The 23185-nt window shown below is 33.3% G+C and overlaps 1 protein-coding gene across 11 annotated transcripts in view; it reads left to right on the forward strand.

Moving 5' to 3' along the window:
- PPP4R1 (protein phosphatase 4 regulatory subunit 1) overlaps positions 1 to 23185 on the forward strand; it is an 82121-nt gene that overhangs the window by 47291 nt on the left and 11645 nt on the right. For 6 of the 11 annotated variants that reach the window (XR_012483443.1, XR_012483440.1, XR_012483444.1 and 3 more), the window contains 9 exons: positions 1749 to 1829; positions 13355 to 13530; positions 15088 to 15183; positions 15541 to 15726; positions 16715 to 16876; positions 17876 to 17976; positions 20313 to 20433; positions 20525 to 20659; positions 21165 to 21306. Coding sequence is in view for 5 of the 11 variants with exons in the window: in XM_074274979.1 (XP_074131080.1) it covers positions 1749 to 1829; positions 13355 to 13530; positions 15088 to 15183; positions 15541 to 15726; positions 16715 to 16876; positions 17876 to 17976; positions 20313 to 20433; positions 20525 to 20659; positions 21165 to 21306 (1200 nt within the window). In the remaining 6 variants the exon portion in view is untranslated. The remainder of the gene's footprint in view (positions 1 to 1748; positions 1830 to 13354; positions 13531 to 15087; positions 15184 to 15540; positions 15727 to 16714; positions 16877 to 17875; positions 17977 to 20312; positions 20434 to 20524; positions 20660 to 21164; positions 21307 to 23185) is intronic. The other 5 variants (XR_012483446.1, XR_012483450.1, XR_012483447.1 and 2 more) reach the window with 1 other exon arrangement.

A 23185-nucleotide genomic window follows, 5' to 3' on the forward strand; every position in this document is an offset into this window, starting at 1 on the left:
TATACATTTCTTCCTTACCCCCAATTTGTACTAGAAATGATTAATGAAAATTCTAAAAACAGTTTACTTTTGCAAGATTGCAAAATGTATACCTTGTAAATATCCTGTATTTACTTAACTTTGAATATGTTATTAACATGATGTTTCCCTTATAGAAAGTAAACTTTTTAAGAGCAGAGAGTTCTGTACTTGTATCCCTGGTATCTAGCAAAATAACTAGCACATAGTGGGCATTATAATGAACGACTATTCATTGATTTATCTTTTGGTGAAGGTTAAGTTTATGGGGAGAAATCATTTGTTTTGGTCATGGTAAGCTTGAGATTGACATCTAGGAATAGATAACTAACAAGGAGTTAGCAATATGGGACCAGAATTCTAATGGAAGAATAAATTTAGAACCACTGGAAGTAGAAAAGATTGCCAAAGTAAAGAAATAGAGACATCCCAGGACAGAACCTTGAAATGGGGAATATTCATCATTTTAGGATGGGAGATGGATGATGGTCTAGTTAGGGAATAATCAGGCTAATAGAAAAGAGTCATGGATGCCAAAAAGAAAAAAAAACATTATCCAAGAAAGGAGGGATGAGAAAGTAAAGGTAGTCTCCAGTTTCAAAGGATATGGAAGGATCATTGGTTTGAGCAATTAATTTTTAAAAAAAGAATGTTGATAACCTTGAAGAGAGTATTTTCAGTTTAATGGTGAAGTTGAAAGCCTAATTATAAGGTGTTAAGAAATAAATGGAAAGTGAGGAAGTGTAGGCATTTAGTATAGATAATAGGATTGTGTTTGCCTGATCTCTTATAAATCTAGTCACAAGAGTTTTAAGATGAGAAAAAATGTGTTTCCACCAGTCTGTATGAAAGAAGACTAGCAAGAAATCTAGAAGTCACAGGACAGAAAAGCCTCAAATATGTATTCATAAATGCATAATCAAGAGGATTCAGCAGTACAGAGAGGCAAATTTTGACTTAATCGGTACCATTGAGAAAACCTGTTGTTAAGAGGAACAATGACTGGAATCTAATTGGAAACTAAAAACCAGAAGGGGAAAATATGGGGAAGTGCATTTGAGTGAATACATACAGAAGCAATTTTGTCATCAGAGTATATTACAGACTCCCTTGACAGGAAGGGAAAATAGAAGTTTGGGCAATGTCACAAACAAGGATGGTATATTTCAATTATTCAGGCATTAGTAGGTAATACTTTCTGTCAGAAGTTGAATAAATACAATAGCTTATTGCTATTATTAATAAAGACATGGAAAATTAGTCTAGGAATTCTGAAAACAAAAGCATTTATTCCAGCTAGAAATAAAAATAGGAGTTTTATGGAGTAATTGATGTGAATGATACCAAACAGCTTAGATTTCTAAATAATATGGACAAAAGATAGAAGCATGAACAAAGAATAGATAGATAATAGTATTATAGGAATGAAAATAAAAATAGCTAATATTTAAATTCCACTTACTAAGTCAAACTGTGTAAAGTACTTAGCAGATATTACTTCATTTAATCCTCACACTTCCCCTGGGAGAGGTAGATGTTATTATCCCCATTTTATAGATAAGGAAACTGAAATCAAATAGATTTGAATCAGGGCCATACAGCTATAAGTGTCCAAATTCTGATTTTGAATTTAGGTTTAAATTATTCCTAGCCACTGTAATGATGTCAGGAATAGAATTGAGGCTTTTGGGGAAAACTAAGGACACCAAAAATGTTGTTTGTTTTTTTAGCTATATTGGGGGAAAAGGAAGGATCAAAGAGAGGACTGCTGCCTGGGATGGATGGGACACTGATAATTGACACGAAAGAAGGTAGACCTGCTTAATTTTTATTTTGTTTTTGTTTGCCAAGGAAAATGACCTTTGTACTAGAAATGGCAGAACCAAAATGCTTAACAGGGAATTGATAGCCAAGATAAGTAAGGAGATAGTTAAAGTAACCTACCAGTGACCCTGAATGATACAGCTCATTTGCACTACATAAATCACCCCCAGGTGCTTAAAAAATTGGTAGAATTGATTGATAGGCCACTGTCAGTGTATCTGAAGGATCATAGAGAATGGTAAAGATATATCACTAGATTGGAGAAGAACAATGTAGTCTTGATTTAAAAAAATAAAGTAGAAAGGACCATTGAATCTGCATATTAAAAATTTTTGGTCTTGACTTTGCCTCTTTGACTTTTAGTTCCTTGACAAAATTTTTAATGAGTCATAAAAGAGATAGTCAATGTCATTCTATTTTTCTTTCCTCCTTTATTTTTAGTGAGGGGTTTGGGGTTAAGGGACTTGCCTATTGTCACATAGCTAAAGTAAGTATTAGGTGTCTCAGGCTGGAATTGTACTCAGGTCCCCCTGGCTTCAAGGCCAGTGCTCTGTCTATTGTGACTTCTAACTGGCTTCATCAGAGCCAGATCATGCCATTCTAGTTTTGTTTTTTTTCTTTTTTGACAGTTGCTTAGCTGACAGATCAGTAGAAAATTATAAATATTTGGATAATGTAGTAGCTAAAAAAGCCATTGCTGTTTGGACTACAGGAAGAGAGAGAAGAGTATTCAGGAATAAGTGAATTCCTCAATGCTTTGGTCAGACTACATCTAGAATTTTAGGGAAGGACATTGATAACCTGGAAAGTGTTTAGGATGCTGATGAAGAGCCTTGACTCCTGTGCTATATTTGGATTGGTTGAAAGAACTGGACATAGTTTGGGAAAAAGACAACTGGGAAGGCTTGATAATGTTTTCAAATTTTTGAGCCACTGCCAATGTGGGAGACTAATAGATTAGACTTGTTCATTTTGATCTTATGAGGCAGAAGGAGAAGTAAGAGGCATTTAGGCTCAAAGAAAGGAAACTTTTCTCAACAATTAGAGGTATCAAAAAGTAGGATGTGGCGGTAAGTTTACAATTTTATAGGTGATTCGAGAAAATTATCTATAAAAGTTAGAACGCTTTAAATCTGGGATGTAGAACATCTGAAATCATTTGCTAAGGCAACCAGAGGTGATGGTGAGCTGAAAACTAGGTAGAAAACCTCTCACTGCTTGAGTTCTCTTTTAAATTTATAATTTTGTATCACCTGCAAATGTTATAGATATCCATAGGGCCTTTGGCAGAAAAAAGGTTCCCCACCCCTGCTTTAAATCACAGTTTAAAAAAAAAACACAAAAATTTTATTTGTCAATTTCTACCTGAATAGCAGTTTAGAGTCTGCATAAGCAAAGAGAAAATAGAGTTTCTGGGCACAGAGGCAAGAAAACTAAAAAGTTCAGCACTCACCTCTGATAGTAGCTGCGTTAACTGCAAGACAAGTCACTCAAACTTGTGTTTGAAGCAAATTTAGTACAGATGTCATAAAAAGTTGTAATTGACAAAAACAGTCACAGGTCTTGGTGTAGTTTCATAACAGACCAGCTCAAAATTCATCAGAGAGAGATCATCTGGAATTTCAGAGCTTGGAAGGATCCTCAGGAGCCATCTAGTGCAAACCATATATATTGAATGCAGTAGAATCTTTTTTCCAATACATCTAACATGTAATGATTAAGCTTAAAGACTTTCAGTGAAAGGACTGACATCTGTTTTAACTGAATAATCAACTCCTGTATTTTAATAGTCACTGCATTAGATTAAAAAATTTTTTTAAATTTGCTTTATTTTATAAAACAATAAGAAAAAAAATACAAAACAAAATGAAACAAAACAAAAAAGAACATTGTCTTGTGTCCAGCAGAACATCAGGAAAGATTTAAAATATATAGCAACAAATTACCAAATCAAGAAAGTATATATATAAGAAATTATAATGAGTATCCATCTTTTCTTTACTTCCTTGTAAATTGTTATGTCCTTTGCTGCTCACCTTTTTTATTTTATTCTTTCTACCCCCAAGCAGGTTCGTAGTTAAGAAAGGATATATATATGTTACAAATATAGCTATGTATATACACACACACACACACACACACACACACACACACACACACACACACACACATCTTTCCTATCCCTTCTGATTCTTTGCTTTAATTCGGCTCCTAATTTGCCTTGCTATTATTTAACCTCCCTCCACTCATGGATCCCTCCCTTGAATTCTTTCTCATCTGCCCATTTCTCTCCCCTTATTTCTTTATAGATTTTAGGGGTGCTATACCTTTTATATGTGTGTATACATATATAATATATGTAGTGTTGCCTATTTCACCCTTTCCCAATATGAGTAGGTTTTCAGAAGTACAAGCCCTCTCCCCCTTCCCCTCCCCCCCTTAGGTCTCTATTCTTCCTTTGCACCTCATTTGTATAATTACTATTTTTGCCTTAATTCTGTCCCAATCTTTCTTTTGAGCTGTCCTATTGTTGATGACAATCTTAAACAAATGCTATACATTTCCCATTTATAAAAAACATTAATGATTTGTGTTGAGTTCCTTGTCATTAATCTTTGATAATGGCTCATATATTAAATTTTCTATTTAAGTTCTGGTTTGGTTGCTAGAAAGTCCTGAAAATCTGCAAGTTCGTTGAGTATTCATTTTTTCTTGTTCAATTATATAGATAATTTTACTGGATATATTATTTTTGACCACAGGTAGTTTTTTTGATTGTCTGTAGATACGATTCCGGGACCTGTGGTCTCTTATTGTAGCTGCTGATAAGTCTTGTACCATTCTAATTATAGCTATATATCTAAATATATATTCAGATTATATTTGAATTTTCTTCCTTGTTTTTTGCAAAATTTTCTCTTTGATCTGGGGGGTTTCAAAATTTGGCAATAATATTTCTTTTTATTTATTTATTTTTATTCATTTTTCCAAATTATCCCCTCCCTCCCTCCACTCCTTCCCCCCGATGGCAGGTAATCCCATACATTTTACAGGTGTTACAATATAACCTAGATACAATATATATGTGTAAATACCATTTTCTTGTTGCACATTAATTATTAGCTTCCGAAGGTATAAGTAACCTGGGTAGATAGACAGTAGTGCTAACAATTTACATTCGCTTCCCAGTGTTCCTTCTCTGGGTATAGTTGGCAATAATATTTCTATGTGTTTTCCACAAAGAATCTTTTTCTGATGATTGGTGGATTTTTTTCTATTTCTACTTTCCCTTCATGTTCTATCAGCATTCCTGTCCTACTGCCTCTGCACGTGCCATGGACATGCTGGTTTGTTTTCGCTTAAGGCCACCTCTGTAGTACAGCTGGGCTTGGTGATTTTCCCTCCATCTTCTCTGTCTCAGACCCAGATTCTAGAAGTAGTCAGGGAGATGAAAGTTGTTGTGGTTCCTGCTAAAGCTTCAAACATACCCAGCTAGCTCAGAGGTGGGTTTATTCACCCACCCAAGTCCGTCTTTTGATCTTCTTGGGTTGTAGCCAAAGGAACCAAGTTCTGCCCCATCTTCTTGATGTTTCAACAGTCTGTATTTGCCCTAAGGTGCAGATTTGTTCTATTTGTGGGGGAAATCTGGAGAGCTTAAAATTTACCAATCTTCTCCACCATCTTCCCTGAATCCTCCCCCTAAAAATATTTTTTAAATAGATTTTTAGGGGCAGCTAGGTGGCACAGTGGATAGAGCACCAGCCTTGAATTCAGGAGGACCTGAGTTCAAATCTGGTCTCAGACACTTAACACTTCCTAGCTGTGTGACCCTGGGCAAGTCACTTAACTCCAGCCTCAGGGGAAAAAAAAAAAAGAAAGAAAAAAGAAAATAGTTTTTTAGTTTATTTCTTTTTGCCTTTACATCTTCTATTTTTCCCATAATATCTGAATCCTTTTTCCCTTTCAGCCACTCTATATAATGAGGGATGGAAAGGGGAAATGTCAAGAGTCTGACATTATCCATGATGTTTCAAACCCACACCCCTCACCTTTAAATGGGAGAGGAAGAAGGTACATTTTCTTATCTCTTTTTAGGGCCTGGTTTGGTCAGCATTCAGTTTCAGGTTCTGATATTGTCCTCTCCATTTGCATACATTACTGTAATCACTACGTACATTCTTTCTCTTTTGCTTCTGCATACTTCATTTTGTCTCAGTTTTGCCTCTGTTCAGGTGAGTCCTCCCATGCCTCTCTTTAATATTCATACTTATCATTTCTTTCAGCACTACATTCATGTGCCACAACTTATTCAGCCATTTCCCAGGGAAGGGGGTGTTGACTTTGTTTCCAGATGTGTGCCATTGCAAAATGGGCTGCTCCAAATATTTTGCTGTATGTAGGGCTTTTAGTTGTTATCATTGACTTAGTTGTAGTAAATGCCTAACAGTAGAATGAATATCTTTATTATTGAGTCATTTTATTGGAATCACTCAGAATTATTTTGTTTGTTTTGTTTTCACTTAGAATATTTCTTAAGGTCCACTAACTCATTAGAAAACTGTGTAATGAACAATTGGTTTTGGAATATGCTTTTCAATTATTAGGCTGTATCTTAATATATAGAGGAAAAATTATCTACAAAGTAAAATTTGAGAATTAATAAACTTATATGCAAATAAAATGGAATTAAAAAACCAAGTAAGTCCAACATAAGTAAAAAGGAAATCCTGAAAATTTAAAAAGTGACTGAATTGGAAAAAAAGACTAGAATTCATAAAGCTAAAAGCTGTTTAAAAAAAAAAAAAGAGCAAATTAACAGCCAATTTGATTTTTAAAAAGGAAAATCACACTAAATTTAAAAGTAGAAATGAACAGAGCAATCAGAACAATCACAGAGAAAAGGAAATGAATTAGTTGGAAAGGATCTACCTTCTCCCCTTCCAAAGAAACAAATTCAGAAATTTGTCCAATTTGGCCTTAAAGGTGTGTGATTTTTTTCCCCCCCAAGTTCTTAAAGAATAATTCATACCTTTATTACATAAATTGAGAAAGAAAACGTTGTCAGATTGCACTTATGAAGTACAGCTTTTAATTCATAAAGCAAAAAAAAAAAGTACTAATGATATTAATTTATATAGATTTTAAAAGTTAAGTAATATCCTCACAAAAAGAACTAGAGCAATTTATCCAAAAAATTATGGGGGAGTTTTCCCATCAAGTTATATTTATACCCAGTTTGTAAAGATGGCTTAAATTTTATAGAAAGATTTTCTATTAAAAAAAAAAATAGAGATTCCACAGCTTTCCTTGGTAAAATATTTACCACTTTTCATGTTTTTGTATATATGTTTCACTGAAGTTTTATTTTGTCATTTTGGGGGACTGTCCTTCACTCTCTGTTAGCTTACTTTGAGAACAATATTATCTTTTCCTGTTATTCAGCTTGTTTATTAAAAAGTCATGGTGCATTTTTAAGCTCTTAAAGCTTAAAAACTTTCTATTAAATTGAGGCCTATTCAAATTCAGAAATATTTTATAGAAGAATGAATAAGATAGTATTCAATGTGGAACTGATTGAAGCTTGCCAGAAAGTCGTTCCAAGTCAAATATATTATATCTTGGAGCTGGTAGGTGGTAGAGATTGCTGAATTTAGAATTACCAGAAGTTGAGCCTGTGTCCTTGGCTAATCAAGTTTGTTGGAACTACTGACTTTACAGGACTGGTTATGACAGTCATAAGTACTTTTTCTTCTTTATATTGTGAGGCTGGTATACATGTGTGATTATTTTTACCTTGAATAGTTTCTTCCATATTCAGGTGGTCACATTTTAAAATACAGAATGTCTCTTTGCTTAACCTTTGATTATGCAGTTGATAAATGTTGCTTCGAAGAAAGCTTTTCTTGGCATTCCTATACTAAAATGGTGATGATCACTTAATAGGGAACCTGGTTGAAACATCAAAAATGTTTCTTATTCAAGATTTCTCTTTCCTACGATAAACCCTCCAAACTCTCCATATAGATGTAGTTGGAATTCTAATTAGGAAATAATTTCTTTCCAAAGAAATGTTGATACATAGCTATAGTAAAAGAATAATGTAGTCCTGATCATTAAATCTTCCCTTTCCTAAAAGCAACAATATCATTTTAGTAGGGAAAAAAATCCGAAATGTTTCATGCGTCCAGGATGGGGTGTTCTTGTCATGACATACCTTTCCTTAGTTGATATTAGAAACAGTTCCAACCAAATGAGGAGGAAAACTATCAACAAGGAAGGGAGAATTTATAGATGGTGATACAAGTACAGATTCTACTTTCAAAACTTATTAAAAAAAATTGGGAAATCTCACTAATGCTTGGTAATTGTCTGGAAACTGTACCTTGAACTCCTTTGAAGTTGAAGTAGGGCAGAATCATTTCTACTCAACTTGTGTTTGGTAAGAAAGACTTACTGTATTCAGAAGTACTGTTCTAAAGGTGGTCCTGAGGGGAAAAGTTCAAATTGTCCTGATGTGTATGCAAACTTGAATACACAAGTACAGGAATATATCATTCATAAAATGAAGCTACATTGTTAAGGAAATTATCAGTGTACTCATTTTTATTTGTTTTGTTTTGTAAGGCAGTTGGGGTTAAGTGACTTGCCCAGGGTCACACAGCTAGTAGGTTTTAAGTGTCTGAGGCTGCATTAGAATTCGGGCCTTCTTGAATCCAGGACCAGTACTTTATCCACTGCATCATCTAGCTGTTCCTAGGCTTTTGTTTTTAGATGACAAGAAGTATTCATCAAAGTTTTTTCACTGTTTATACAAAAGAATCAAAATTCTTACACTAGCCAAAGAAAGGTAAAACATGCAGACTTTGCTGCCTTTAACCTTTGTATAGAAACTTATCTTCTACTTGAGGCCAAAAAAAGGAAATAAAGGCCCTAGCTGAGCTATTTTCTTTCCCAAAACCATTAGCTTCTGACACTCATTTATTAGGATTATCAGGCACTATTTTCTCACCATTTACCCCTTGTAATCTGACATCCATCCTCCAACACTCTACTTAAATATCTCTTACAAGATCAGTAATGATTTTATATTTCCATATTTTGTTATGGTTTTGGGGTTTTTTTTTTTTTCCTTTACTACTCTAATTTTTGCTGTATTTGCCATAGTGAACGATCTATTTCTTGATACTTTCCTCTTAAATTATTCAAATAATTTTTTAAATGACTTGGGAAAGACAAAATACCACATAGATCTAAATGCATAAAAGAAGTGTTGGAGATTCTGTTGTTCTTGGATAAAAGATAACCTCAAAGGGATAAATCTTCCTCTCTTTTACTCTCCAGTAGAGAGGACATGTTAACAGCGATCCTCAGTTAAAAATAAGCCAGTTTCAGGAACCATTCCTCAGAATCTCCCTTTCTGAATATTAAGTAAAGATTTTGTTTTGAAGTCTATGGTTACATCTGTTAAGGAACTCTCCTGTCAATATAACTCAGCAATATATAGTCTTAAGGCAGTTTACCTGGATCTTTGATATGCAATGATCAGACATTAGCCATACACGTATGTATATATGTGAAGCAGAACTTCAGACCAGATGTCAACTGGTCATTTTAACTTCCCCTCTACTCAAGACAAGTTGCTGTTGCTTCCCTGGTTATTTATAGTAGTGTGATCACTAGGGGACTGGATTGCATTTAATTCTCAAAGTTTCATATACTCTATCTTTCCCCACTTAGCCGGTTAGTCACTAAGCATTTAAGTAGTTCCTATTTTGTGCCACAAACTATAACAAACTTGGAGATAAAACTGAAAGGCAAAATCACTGTCCCTGCCACCAAAGAATTCATATTATAATGAAAAAATCATATGCAAATAGTTACACAAAAGATACATGGGGGAAGGGAAGACACTAGCAGAAGAGGATAAGAATTGTTTGTAGAAGAGGACCATGACATCTAGGAGGTGAGGTCATGGCATGCAAGTGAATTGGATTTAAGTGAATTGGAGGGTAGGTTGTGTAGTCACCAGCCTTACTTTCTCCTCCAGAACATCTGGGTCCAGGGAGGTTGCCTTGGATGCAGTAGGAAATCTTGACCTTTTAAAGTTAAGTTTGACTGAGGCAGTGTCTGTTCAGTGATTAAGACCAGGTAAGAATTGAGGCAAAGAATGGGCTCTTATTTAGTTAAAAGGCTGTGTTAAATAATTGCATATTATTTCCTGTGTCCTTCTGTCTCTCTTCCCCCAAACGTTGTATCCTAGCATTGGCATATTTACTGTCCCTATATTACATTCTCTGTCCCAGATGTATGCCTTTGCTGTCTTTCTTTTCCATTGAATTTCTATCAGCTTTCAGCAGAATACCTATCCTAATCTCTCAGTATCCCCAGTGATTGTTTCATTTTTCTCTCAGTATCCCCAGAGCCTAGCTTAGTACCTTGATACAGTGCTTATGGGATAAATAAATGAATGAAATTTGAGTTTCCCTTAATCAGATAATAATCCGATGTGTTCCGTTCCTTTTAGAAAAAATGGGGGGTAATTTTTGGTACCAAAAGGTGTGCGTACCAAGTGAGACTGTCATGTTCCCTGGATTAATATATACTCTCATTTACCATCAGTACTAGAAACTAAGATAGCTCAGCTCTCAGCATTGTAGGAAAAATTTAATAATAATTGTTTCTATGGGTACAAAAATTCTAAATTACATCTTCCAACAAAAATCCAAATCAAAACACCTTGATACATCCTATGTTGCAAAATGAGGAAATTCAAAGTAAAGGGAAAAGGTTATAGGATAAGCTAGAAGAAAAATTAACTATTAGTATTTCCCCAAATGAACTCATCTTGAAAATAGGAATAATAATTTTTATAGTAAGTTCATTATTGGTTGGTTGATTCAAATTCAGTAATGTATTTTACCACCCTCTAGTACTTCAATCAATGTCAGCTTGTCATTATTACTGATTTTCTTATTTTTAAAAGTACTTTATTAAAATTCAAGGAAAAACCTATTAAGTATAGATAGGTAAATCCCAAAGAACTCCCTGACACATATGGAGGCTCATTGACTTGCCTACAGTCACACAATTGTTAAGTGCCAGAGGCATGCTGTAGACACATATCTTGTTTGACTAAAATTCAGATACCAAAAGTTTTTAAGAATGATTCACTTTTCAGAAATGTAGGATTCTTAAAAATATCACTTCAGACTTTGATAAATTAACCAATGCTGTTTTTATGTCATGTATCATAGTTTTACTCAGTATAAAATGAAGCATATATTTGGTTTTTGCAAATATACATGCATTTTAAGTACATAAAACTGATGTGTCTATTCTGTAGAATATAACATTTGGCAAATATACATCTTAGGGCATTCAGTAGATGCCTTTTTTTGTCTATCCTGTGGTAGTAGAGTTTATAGGTTGGGCATTGATTTTTTTTTTTTTTTAATTGGCTTGCCAATTTTAAAAAGGCAATGAAATTTGGAAATTAACTGAAAATGTTTATTTAGCCACTGTATTGGATTTTTTTTTTTTTTTTTTTTTTTTTTACAGTAGGAAGGGCTGCTATATAATTGTATGCAATGTATTTCTTAGAAATAAGATTGAAAGTGCTTGTTCTGTTTATTAATACTGGCAGGGCCCCTATATTTAAAAATTGGCACTTAGTTTGAGGAAAAAATAGCAATCTTTGATTCACGGTTATTCAGAATTAGATATGCCCTTTAGATAAGAAGTTCTTGATATAATGGTTTTTCTGAATTTCTTGAAAAATAAATATTTCTATAGTTCATTGTACCAATTCTATTTTAAAAGATACTTAACCCCCCCCCCAAAAAAAAAAAAAAAGATACTTAATAGTCACTGAACACCTGCTCAATTTGGATTTTTGAGTCAGAGTGGTTAAAAAACAAAACAAAACAAAAAAAAAAAAACTTGTTCATTGTCATTATGACCTATGTGGCTTCAGAGAATTCAGCATATACAACTCGTATATTTCAACCATTTCTCTATTGCCATCTTATCTCTATTTTGCCAGATATTGTCTTAACCTCTAGATGTGGTAGTATTTCCCTTGCCAATATATTCTGTTTCCAAAAGGATAGCACTGTGTCTTCCATTCTGATGGAAGTGGATATCTTCGACAAAGAAAAGATCTAATTCAGTTCCAGTTGATCAATGATGGACAGAATCAGCTACACCCAGAGAAGGAACACTGGGAAATGAGTGTAAACTGTCTGCATTTTTGGTTTTCTTCCCAGGTTATTTTTACCTTCTGAATCCAATTCTTCCTATGCAACAAAAAATTCGGTTGTACACACATATATATATATTGTATCTAGGATATACAATAACATATCTAACATGTATAAGACTGCCTGCCATGTAGGAGAAGGGGTGGAGGGAAGGAAGGGAAAAATCGGAACAGAAGTGAGTGCAAGGCATAATGTTGTAAAAATTACCCATGAATATGTACTGTCAAAAAAAAAGTTAATTATAAAATTTAAAAGTATTTAAGAAAAAAAAAGAGCACTGTGTCATAGATGAAACCTAGTATATTTGTTTACAAATTATAACTTCTCCATATTCCTACCAAAAAAAAAACCAAACGCATGAACAAATAACGTAGAGCTGGCTACTTTGCCTTTCTTCAAATTACTTTCGTAGCATGAAAAAATTTTCCTGAAGTTTTTTTTTTTTTTTTTAATATTTTCCGCATTCTAATGGATTTCTTCGGATCCTTTCTCCTACCCCCCTGAAAATATTATTTATTGTTCCCTGAACATTTAGTCCCTTTGGGGATACTGTCTTCATTTTGTATACCCCTTACAAAATAAATTTTTATTGAAAGATTATAGGCAATGACTATATTAGGGGGACAGTATATTCCAAGTACAAAAAATATTTATTGGTTTCTCTCTTGTCACAAACTAAGAAAACTTCTTTATGATGGAACTACCGATTATTTACTACAGAAAGAGAAAGGAAAAAGCAATTTCAGAAGTTAACTTGGATGAAATAAGAAATGTTTAAATGTTGAATGTTTAACTGTAACAACCATTAAGAGTCTATGTAATTACCATTGTTTTATATTGGCAGGATTTGTGTGACTGCTCATCTGCTAAAATGGCTTAGTAAGTAAGCCTTGTTAGTTACATTTGATTCATATGTTACCAAAACAGTTAACTTTTACTGAATTTGCTTCTTTAATAAACCAAAGACTTCTTCAACTTCATAGCATCTGTCTGTTTATACTAACACAAAATAATGTTTAGTAGTAGTTGTAATCTGTCCCATGAAAACATATTAGCTATATCTACTTTTATTTTGAGGGACTAATAATTGTCAGAATAGAAATTTTTCAGCCTTTATTTGACTGTTAGCATTAAGTGTAAATGTCAAGTACCACATGACTAAATTTACATATTTTCTTTTGGGGAAAGATAATTTTTTTGCTTAAATTAATTGTTTTCTTTCTTTTCTTTTCTTTCTTTTTTGGGTATACTAGCACAAGTAGAAGTATTGTCTGCTGCACTCCGAGCCACCAGTATGGACACTCAGGAAGAGAAGATGGTCAACTTAGACAGGGAAGATGATTTACAAGATGAGATCCTCATAAAAGAACTACAGAATTGTAAAATAAATCAAGATGATCCTGTGCCTTTAATCAACAATAGTGTTGAGGTAACACATATTTATCATATTAGAATAGTCTAAATAATTGATACTAGACTATATGGGGAATAGCTGTAGCTAAAATCTATAGTCAGAAGGGATGTCCATTCCTTTTTGTTGCTGATTTTTCAGCTTTCTGTACTGCATCAAGTAGCAGTAATCATTCTCATCACATTCTGTCTTTGTAACATCAGCATCATGTTGAATGCTTCAGAAGTTAGATCCCAGCCCTGTCTACATGACCATTTTAGTAGCCTCAATGTTAATGTAGCTCACTGCAGTGAAATAGTCTTACTGGAAACAAAGCCCTTTATAAAGAAAAAAATTAACTCTTTCCTTTTCTTTTTGGAGAGGTGCTTTGTTTCTGATCGGACCATTTCACTGCAGCAAGCAGCACAGTATCTGAGCAGGAGAAGATCGGGATTTGAGGCCATGTTGCGGAGGGCCAGTGACATTATTTGGACTCTGGAGTGTGAGGGTGGGTACAATTACTAGCATCATTTTTGGTTTGTACTTGTAGGTAAATCTTTGTAATCATTGCCCAGTTCCTTATGTCCCATCCCTGCTCCTTATCAAACATACCAGTGTGTATGTTATATGTTTGTATCAAACTTATCTTATTTGTATAGAGGGACACAGAGAACTCCTTTTCATTCTACTAACTGTCCCAAGCAAAGAGTCATTTTATAAGATGATCACTAGAACATTTAGAAAGAAGGTTAGGGACTGGGGAAGAATCCAACACTTTGGGAAAAGGTTTATACAATCAGAGTGAAGTTCTGTTCTTTCAATTAAATCACATTAATATACTTAGTTTTAAAATAATACTATGAAAATATGCTCCTGTGCATTTGATAATAGCTTGTTCTTATTTAAGGAAAACTTTTTCTGATTTGTATTTTTAAAATATATGAACAAATATGTGTCAATAAGCATGGAAAAAGCTAGAGGAATCTTAGCAGTAATATCTCATGTCCTCTATAACTACAGATTGAAAATGTGAACTTTTTTTTTTTTTTTTCTTTTGAGACAATTGGGGTTAACTGACTTGCCCAGGGTCACACAGCTAGGAAGTGTTAAGTGTTTGAGGCCAGATTTGAACTCGGGTCTTCCTGACTTCAGGGCTGGTGTTCTATCCACTGTACCACTTAGCTGCCCTGAAAATGTGAACCTTTTAAACAGAGTGTTTTATGATCTAACCCATAATATTGGTCATATTTCAAAAATAGACCCCAATTCTAAATTTTAAATGCATGTGGCTTTTTAAAGAACTACTTGTTTATAAATATGTTTAATAACCTGTGTGTTTAGTTTTAAGGCTGTTTAGTAAGTTCTATTTGATGTGGGGAAATAATGTCAGAGAGATTTACTATCTAAATTTGCCTAGGGTGGGGGGAACCCAGTGCAGTGAATAGGGGTAAATAAAAATGATACTTAGTGATGTGTATTTTAAAATAAATCTTTCCACAGCATTGCAGGTAAGGAAATCATTAAAACATTTTAAGTGAAGAAAATATCTAGAGACATAGCAGACTTTTCATTAAGTAGATCTTTTTTTCTAAACAGAATATGGATTCAACTCTTCATTACATCCATAATGATTCAGATTTGAGCACTGATAATAGTTTTAGCCCTGAAGAGGAAAGAAAATCTAAAGTACAGGTAAATAAAAAAATGTTCTTCGATATTCATTTATATTTACTCTATATTCATTGAGTGATTTTCTTAAAACTAATTTTGAATAAATGTAGGAGATAGTCACTAATTTTAATATTTTTTACTTTTCAAAGTTTGAAACCTTATATTTTTTCTTTTAGTATGACTTCTGTTTTGTTTCTTTTGCGTGTTCTCATTTGTTGATAGGATAGTTCGGTTATTATTAAATACTTTTAGTCTGATAAATTAGCCTTCTTATATCATGAATAATGTTAAGATAATTTGTTTTTATCTTCTGAATAGTAAGACTAGATTTTTAAAAACTATTTGAGAAAATGTGAGTATCTTTTTTCTTTATATTAGGATGTTGTGCCTCAGGCATTGTTGGATCAGTACTTATCTATGACTGATCCCTCTCGTGCACAAACCGTTGACACTGAGATTGCTAAACACTGTGCATATAGCCTTCCAGGTGTAGCACTTACGCTTGGCAGGCAGAACTGGCATTGTCTGAGAGAGACTTATGAGACGCTTGCATCAGATATGCAGGTAGGTAAAAGATTTTAATTAAGTTAAAGATAAGCATAAAGTTTTTTAATATTTGTAATTTTCCCAAAATTTTTTAAAATTAAAGAACTCAAAGAAGCAAGACCTTTGATTTGCCTAAAACTTTCAGAGATCATTAACTCCAACGAATTTTTCATCTCCTGAGTCATACATAGTTAGATTTCATTATTTTGTTCAATGTATTTTGACTAATACAAAATTAAAACATACAAGCAGTTCTCAACTTTATGAATTATTTTTATTCTGAATGTTGATTTATAAGTTGATTATTTGGAACTCTTAAAACATTTTCACATAGAAATAATACTACAAATGATGTTCAGTTTTTAGACTATTCCACAAAAGCTTATTTTATCTGTAATATATGTGAGCAATAATATTTATACTACTACCTGAATTTTAGGCCTGAGGCCCAGGGATCTATATGACTAAGAAAGGAGAAAGAATTATATCCTAAAGTTTTATTTAGTAAAATAACAAAAAGAAGTAGAATTCTGGTAGGGACTAAAGCAGAGATTTTTCTTTTGGACAATGAAAAGTATCCTGTAGACAAGTCAAACCTTCTTGAGAGCCTATCTACTCCCCCTTAAATTCTTGCTTTTCATAAGTTCTTTCCTTTCTCACCATTTTAGTCCATAGATCCTTTAATTCTCCGCTCCTTAACTTTGGCTTCCATAAAAGTGGTAATAGGGGCTTCTCAGTAGGTTAGGGTGTCTCTGTCTGAATTATTTTATTCCACAAAGAATGAACTATTCAAAAACTACTAATCATTGACAAATTGAGAGTTTTCTTTTATTATTTAATACTTCGTTACTATACTAGCACAGATAATGGAGAATAGATTGTAGTAACATTCTGGCAATTTTATTTAGATTTCATATTTTGTGGGTTATGGGCATCTTAATTCAAATTTAATTTCATACACCATTAAGCTGTCCATATTTACTAATGCAGTAATTTGTTTTTGTAGTGGAAAGTTCGGAGGACACTAGCTTTCTCTATCCATGAGCTTGCAATAATTCTTGGAGACCAATTGACAGCAGCAGACCTGGTTCCAATTTTCAATGGGTTTTTAAAGGACCTTGATGAAGTCAGGATAGGAGTCCTTAAACATTTACATGATTTTCTGAAGGTAATTTTTACATTTATTTTGCCATAGATGCCCACTAAGATTAAGCCAACTAGTCTTTCTAATCTATATTAAAACAATAGTTTATGATTGAGTTTTCAATGGATCCTTCCATCTATAAAACATTTTTTCTGATAGACAAATTTGGATCATATTGCTAAATGATACCATCAAGTTGTTTGTGCTAGTTATAGTTAGTATCCTACTGGATAGCTCATATTTACATAGCTTTCTGTTTGCAAAGTTCTTTACACATCTCATTTATGTGTATATTACAGTTAGAGATAATAATGTATTCAGTCATTTATTGATAGGGCAGATCAAGATCTTAGGCTTTCACACTATTTGTTCCAATATTTATAGTGATTAAATGGCTACAAACTGTGATATTATATATCCCCCCACCCCCACCCCCGAATGGGGTTAAGTGACTTGCCCAGGGTCACACAGCTAGGAAGTGTTAAGTGTCTTGAGACCAGATTTGAACTCGGGTCCTCCGGAATTCAGGGCTGGTGCTCTATCCACTGTGCCACCTAGCTGCCCCTCTATATTTTCTTAATTCATGCACAATAATGTATAGCTTATGTAGCAGTTCTAGAAACTACTATTTATCCTCTGGACACCAAACAATTACATGTACAGTTGGTAAGTGGGAATTGAATTGTTTTGATACCAAATGATTAATCAAATAGCTAGTTTCTCTCTGAAGAAATTAAGAAGGTGGTGTACTTTGTATTAGCCTCAAAATTCTGTTCCTCTGGAGCTATCATAACTGAGCCTTCGAATCATCTTGTTATTCAACTCTTGTCCTTTTAATTGAGTTTTAGAAGAAGCAAACAAATATATTTCATTTGTTGGTTTAGCTTAAGCTATTTGGAGAAAAGCTAGTACATTTTTAATACGCTATTCTTACAAAAGTTTAACGTTCTGTTTTCAGAGTTATTTAACATACTCACCTGCTCTTTGCCCTGCCTTGATAAAAATTTCATTCTATTATTCTAGCTTCTTCATATTGACAAAAGAAGAGAATATCTTTACCAGCTTCAGGAGTTTTTAGTAACAGATAATAGCAGAAATTGGCGCTTTCGAGCTGAACTGGCTGAGTATGTTGTTATATTTTTGGTTACTTTTTTATTTTATATTGGAAGTTTGGTTTGCTCTTGAATGACTTATTATTTATATGCTTGTTTTATTATCTAGATTTTTTGAATTAATTGTTAAATTATAAACCCATTTCATACTTTAAATACTTTCAGATAAAAATTGTAACTATAAAATTAGAAATCAACAAATCTTCAGTTCCAATCCAAGTTTTGTTATAAGACCCCATTGTCACCATTTATTAAGCTACTTACACATTATCATCCCTACGCTAAGCACTGGGAAACCATAGAAAGACAAAAAAAAACCCTCAAAAACCAGATATAACATAGGATAAAAAGGAGATGAATTGCAGAGGGAAGTACTGAGATGAAGTAGATTGTGACAGGAGTCTTCCAGCCATTGCTAAGCCTGGATTTCCTTGGATTTTATGTACTCTTATATTATTAGGTTCTTGAGGGACTTACATTTATAATAAAAGTGTTGAATTCTGAGGAGGAACTTACTTACTATAACTACCACAAATTCTTGCTATATGAGCTAAAGTTGTTACTACCAGAAGATCTTTTATTGCTGCTGCTGATCCCTGAAGAAATTCATTCTTTCAGGGTTACTACCCTTACTTCTACTATCTACCACAAAGAGTAAAAAAAATTTTTAGGATCAGCCCCCATATATTAATTGGGTTCAGGCCAGATTCAGAAAGGTTTCTAAATGCTGTCTCACATACTTCCTGTGGGTTAGAAGTATTTATTACTCACTTAGAGATCTCTGATAACTTTTTTTAGAGTCCCAGTTCCTTGGACTCTTTCTCTTTCTCTTTGTTAAATTTAGAGTTTTAAATTAATGTTGTATAGAAGTGTAATGTTTTGTGGTATCTCAGAGGGCTTCTGGAACATATATTTGGGAGAGAGTGTTTTATAGTCACATTTGCCATTTAAGAAATCAAGATTTGTATCACTTGTAGCCATTTGGGAACAGCTTAAAGTTTTAAAAATAAGTTACATTGATGCCTTTTGTTTTTATACATAGTTATTTCTGGTTATTCTTCCCTCCTTCCTTCCATATTGAACTATTCCTCCCACCCCTCCCTCATGAAAAAGGAAAATAGTTAAGCAGGTAATTTGAAAAAATATGGTAATAATTACAACTGACGATGAAAATAGTTAATTTTTGTTATCCTTCTGCTTTTTGCTAGGAGTAGGCTGGCATGTTTCATTTTCCATTCTTCAGGATTATTTATGAATGTTCATTTATTTAAGAATGATCTTTTTTCATTTACATTTAATCATTTTACATCTTTTTTTATTCTACTTAATCTTATCACTTCTTATAAATCTAACAAGTTTTGTTTATTCCTTTTATTTATTACTTGTTATTGAAGCTGCATAAAGTTTTAACGTGGTTCCATAAAATGCTACTATTACCATGCCATAACCTGTCCCCTTTACCCAATCCTAAAATTAAATGCACAAACAATCCCTTCAATCATGAGGGACAGGAGACCAAGGTGAGAGTCTACTCATTCCACAAGGTATAATCAAATTACTAGAGAATATATTCCAAACACTCCCTTTACAATACATACTTCCCTCCATTGAGAACAGTTGATGTAAATAGTCAGGGACCAAATTGGGTCTTGTCTAGTGGAATCAGTTTATTATGGGCAATATATGTCCCCTGAAAATAACTATTTAGGAAAAAAATAATTTGCTAAGTACTATGTAACTATCTCTCCATTTTTTAACCTATAACTGACTATTGGTAATTCTGTAATCAGTTGTAGAAATTAATTCTATTTCTATAGGAAACAAAATTAAAAGGATTTTTTTTTTTCATGGTCACATAGGCAGGAAGCAACAGTCAGAATTTGAATCTGGGTTCATCTCCCAACTCCAAAATGTTCTTCACTACATCCTGCCTCCTCCTTGAATCAGTCAATCAGCAAGCCTATTGTATGACAAGCTTAGTGTTCCTAATAAACATTAGTCCAAGAAAATTCTAATACCTTTAGGTATTTAATATAAATCATGTTTTCAAATTGTAATTTCCTGGCTAATTGACAAAGATTGTTCATTAATATCTGTATTAAATAGTAGGATACAATTAATTAAAATGAAAATATTTTCTGTTTTGATGAGTCACCACAAAGCCCACAAATTAAAACTAGAATAAATTAAAAAAAAAAAAAAAAAGATGATGGAGTCACCAAGATTTTCATTAAATCAAGTAGCTCCTTTGCTTATGAGGACTCATAGCACTAAAGTGGCTTTTAAATTAAAGAACTTTTATTCATTCATTAGTTGTTATGTTCTTTTGACACTATTCATTTTTTTAGGCAGCTGATTTTACTTCTAGATTTATACAGTCCCAGAGATGTATATGATTACTTACGGCCAATTGCTCTGAATCTATGTGCAGACAAAGTTTCTTCTGTTCGTTGGATTTCCTACAAGTTGGTATGTTCTAAACTTTTAAATTTGGAATAAGAAAATTGTAAATACATAACAAAATGCGGAAATTATTATTTTTCCAATTTAACATTTCTAGGTTAGTGAAATGGTAAAGAAATTGCACATGGCTACACCCTCAACATTTGGAATAGATTTAATTAATGAACTTGTGGAAAATTTTGGTAGATGCCCGAAATGGTCTGGTCGACAGACATTTGTCTTTGTCTGCCAGGTAAGAGAAGGATTTTCTTTTACTTACTTTTTAATTGTCCTTTTATGCTATTTTTTTCTTTTTCTCTACCTTCTCTGTCTTAATAAGCAGTACTTCCATATTCTGTCACTTTTAGTATCATGGGTTCTAAATGACCATTCCTAATCACAGAAACATTTCCTATACTCAAAAGAAACAGTTTCTATAGTTGCCAGTATTTGCTTGCCATTTATTGGCATGGGATATGAAAATTGGAAGTCAGTCTTTCTTGCTAACCATATCCATAAAATTCCTGAAAAGTTGGGTCCTCTAAATGTTCTTAGAGGGAAAAAATTACTTTGTTTTAAAGTTGTTCTTCAGTTTCTCCTTTAACGTAGTGTTCTCCAAGTATACAGTGATTTGAATGTAAAGTGAGCAGCACTTTTAAAAAGATATGTCTAAAAGATATTAAAAGATTTTGATTCAACTTGTATGTTCTCAATTCTAAATTTATCAAAAAATCAAAAATATGTTTTTTTCTTATCAGACTATCATTGAGGATGATTGCCTTCCTTTGGACCAGTTTGCTGTGCATCTGATGCCACATTTGTTAAATTTAGCAAATGATAGTGTTCCAAATGTTCGAGTACTACTTGCAAAAACATTAAGACAAACTCTCTTAGAAAAAGGTTAGTAGTGACAATGGTGGGTTTTTCCATATTTTTGCATAGCTATTTGAGTGACTATCAACAACAGGTGAAGTTAATAGGCATTTATTAAATACCTGCTATGTATGGGGCACTGTGCTAATAAATAAGGGCCAGAGAAAGCCTGTCAAACAAACCGGACAAATCATCCTAGCCCTTAAGGGATTCACCATTTAATCGAGGAGACAAGATGCAAATAATCACTTATAAGTGGAAGAAGGCAGCCAGAATTGTGATGGTGACCAAACTTTTGACAACTCAGTGGAGCTGCTTAGGGAGTTTGTTGAGACAATGAGGCCAAAAGCAGATTATTGGGCTAATTGTGAGACATGAGAGTGTGCCCCCAAGGTGGTAGCAGTGTCAGGAGAGAATAGCGTCTCCACAAGCACTATTAGATATACTAGAATTTGGCAACAGATTATCTGATGGAAGAATGGGTGGGGAGAGGAGGGGTGAGTTAAGAATTGAGGATGAACATAGTTTGTAAACTTCGTGACTCAAGGTGGTGTTATTGATACTTAGGAAGAGGGGAGGATTTGAGAAAAAATAATTCAGTTTTGGACTTGTTTGGAAGGTTATATATATAGTTCTAAATACAAAACTTGTGACACAAGCCCATTTAATATACAATTTGTTCATTTTTGTCTGGCTTATTTTTATTTTCAGCAAATACTGAATTTTCTGTTTTCTTTTGTAGGCAGTTGCTTCAGGCACAGTTAATTATGGTGAAAATACAAAATCTACATTCTAAAAAAGTTTTCTAATGAAAATAGAGAATCCATTTCTGACCTTATTCCATTTTTTTTTTAATATAACTTTTTTTTTTTTTGAACGGTATAATGCATGGGTAATTTTTTACAAATTATCCCTTGCACTCCCTTCTTTTCCGAATTTTCCCCTCCCCTAGATGGCAGGCAGTCCCATACATATTAAATATGTTATAGTATATCCTAGATACAATATATGTGTGCAGAACCGAATTTTTTTGTTGCACAGGAAGAATTGGATTTAGAAGGTAAAAATAACCTGGGAAGAAAAACAAAAATGCAAACAGTTTACAGTCATTTCCCAGTGTTCCTTCTCTGGATGTAACTGATTCTGACCTTATTCTTTAGCTGTAGGATTTTGTTTATTTTCTCAGGCTTACTTAGTTTCACTATCATCAGCAATTGATATTCTTATGGATCCCAATAGTAAGAAATAGAGATTGTATGTTGGCCACAGTTTTGTGGAGAGATGTGTGGTTGTTAATAATTGACCACTTGGTGGAAGGAGGAGGATCTAGGGAATATATAATCCCAGAAGTCTTTACAATATGTAATTTTACCATCAGTGTATTTACTTCCATCTTGTTTATTTAGTTCAAGCCTATAAGTTACTTATGTTATTCTTGATAGTCCACTTACTGATTTTTGTGCCTTTGCCTTAGACCAGATACTATAATACAGGGTCTGATGTCTTCATTTTCCAAGGTACCTAGCATAATACCTTGTACAAGATTAAAGCTCAGTAAATAATTTGAAGAAGACTACAGATGAAAAAATATTTACTTTTCTGTGCTTGTAATTCATACAACAAGGTGTAATTATTTTTGTTAAACAGTAAAGAAGAAATAAAGGCATTTTATTTGAAGAATATTAAAATAGTGTATTCCCTTCTATTGAGGAAGATGTATTAGATGTATTATTCATGTGTTTCTCATGCATCTGCAGGGAAGAACTCATCCCTTCTAAGGCCCACTATATTAGGTCAAAGGAGAAAAATGAATATTTACTGAATTTTCTATGACGGAAGCAACAAAAAGGTTCTTTCCATTATTTATGATGTTAAATTCATATGCCTTTAAAAAATCCACAATAAT

This window comes from Sminthopsis crassicaudata, chromosome 1, assembly GCF_048593235.1.
Source record: "Sminthopsis crassicaudata isolate SCR6 chromosome 1, ASM4859323v1, whole genome shotgun sequence".
NCBI classification, from domain to species: domain Eukaryota; kingdom Metazoa; phylum Chordata; class Mammalia; order Dasyuromorphia; family Dasyuridae; genus Sminthopsis; species Sminthopsis crassicaudata.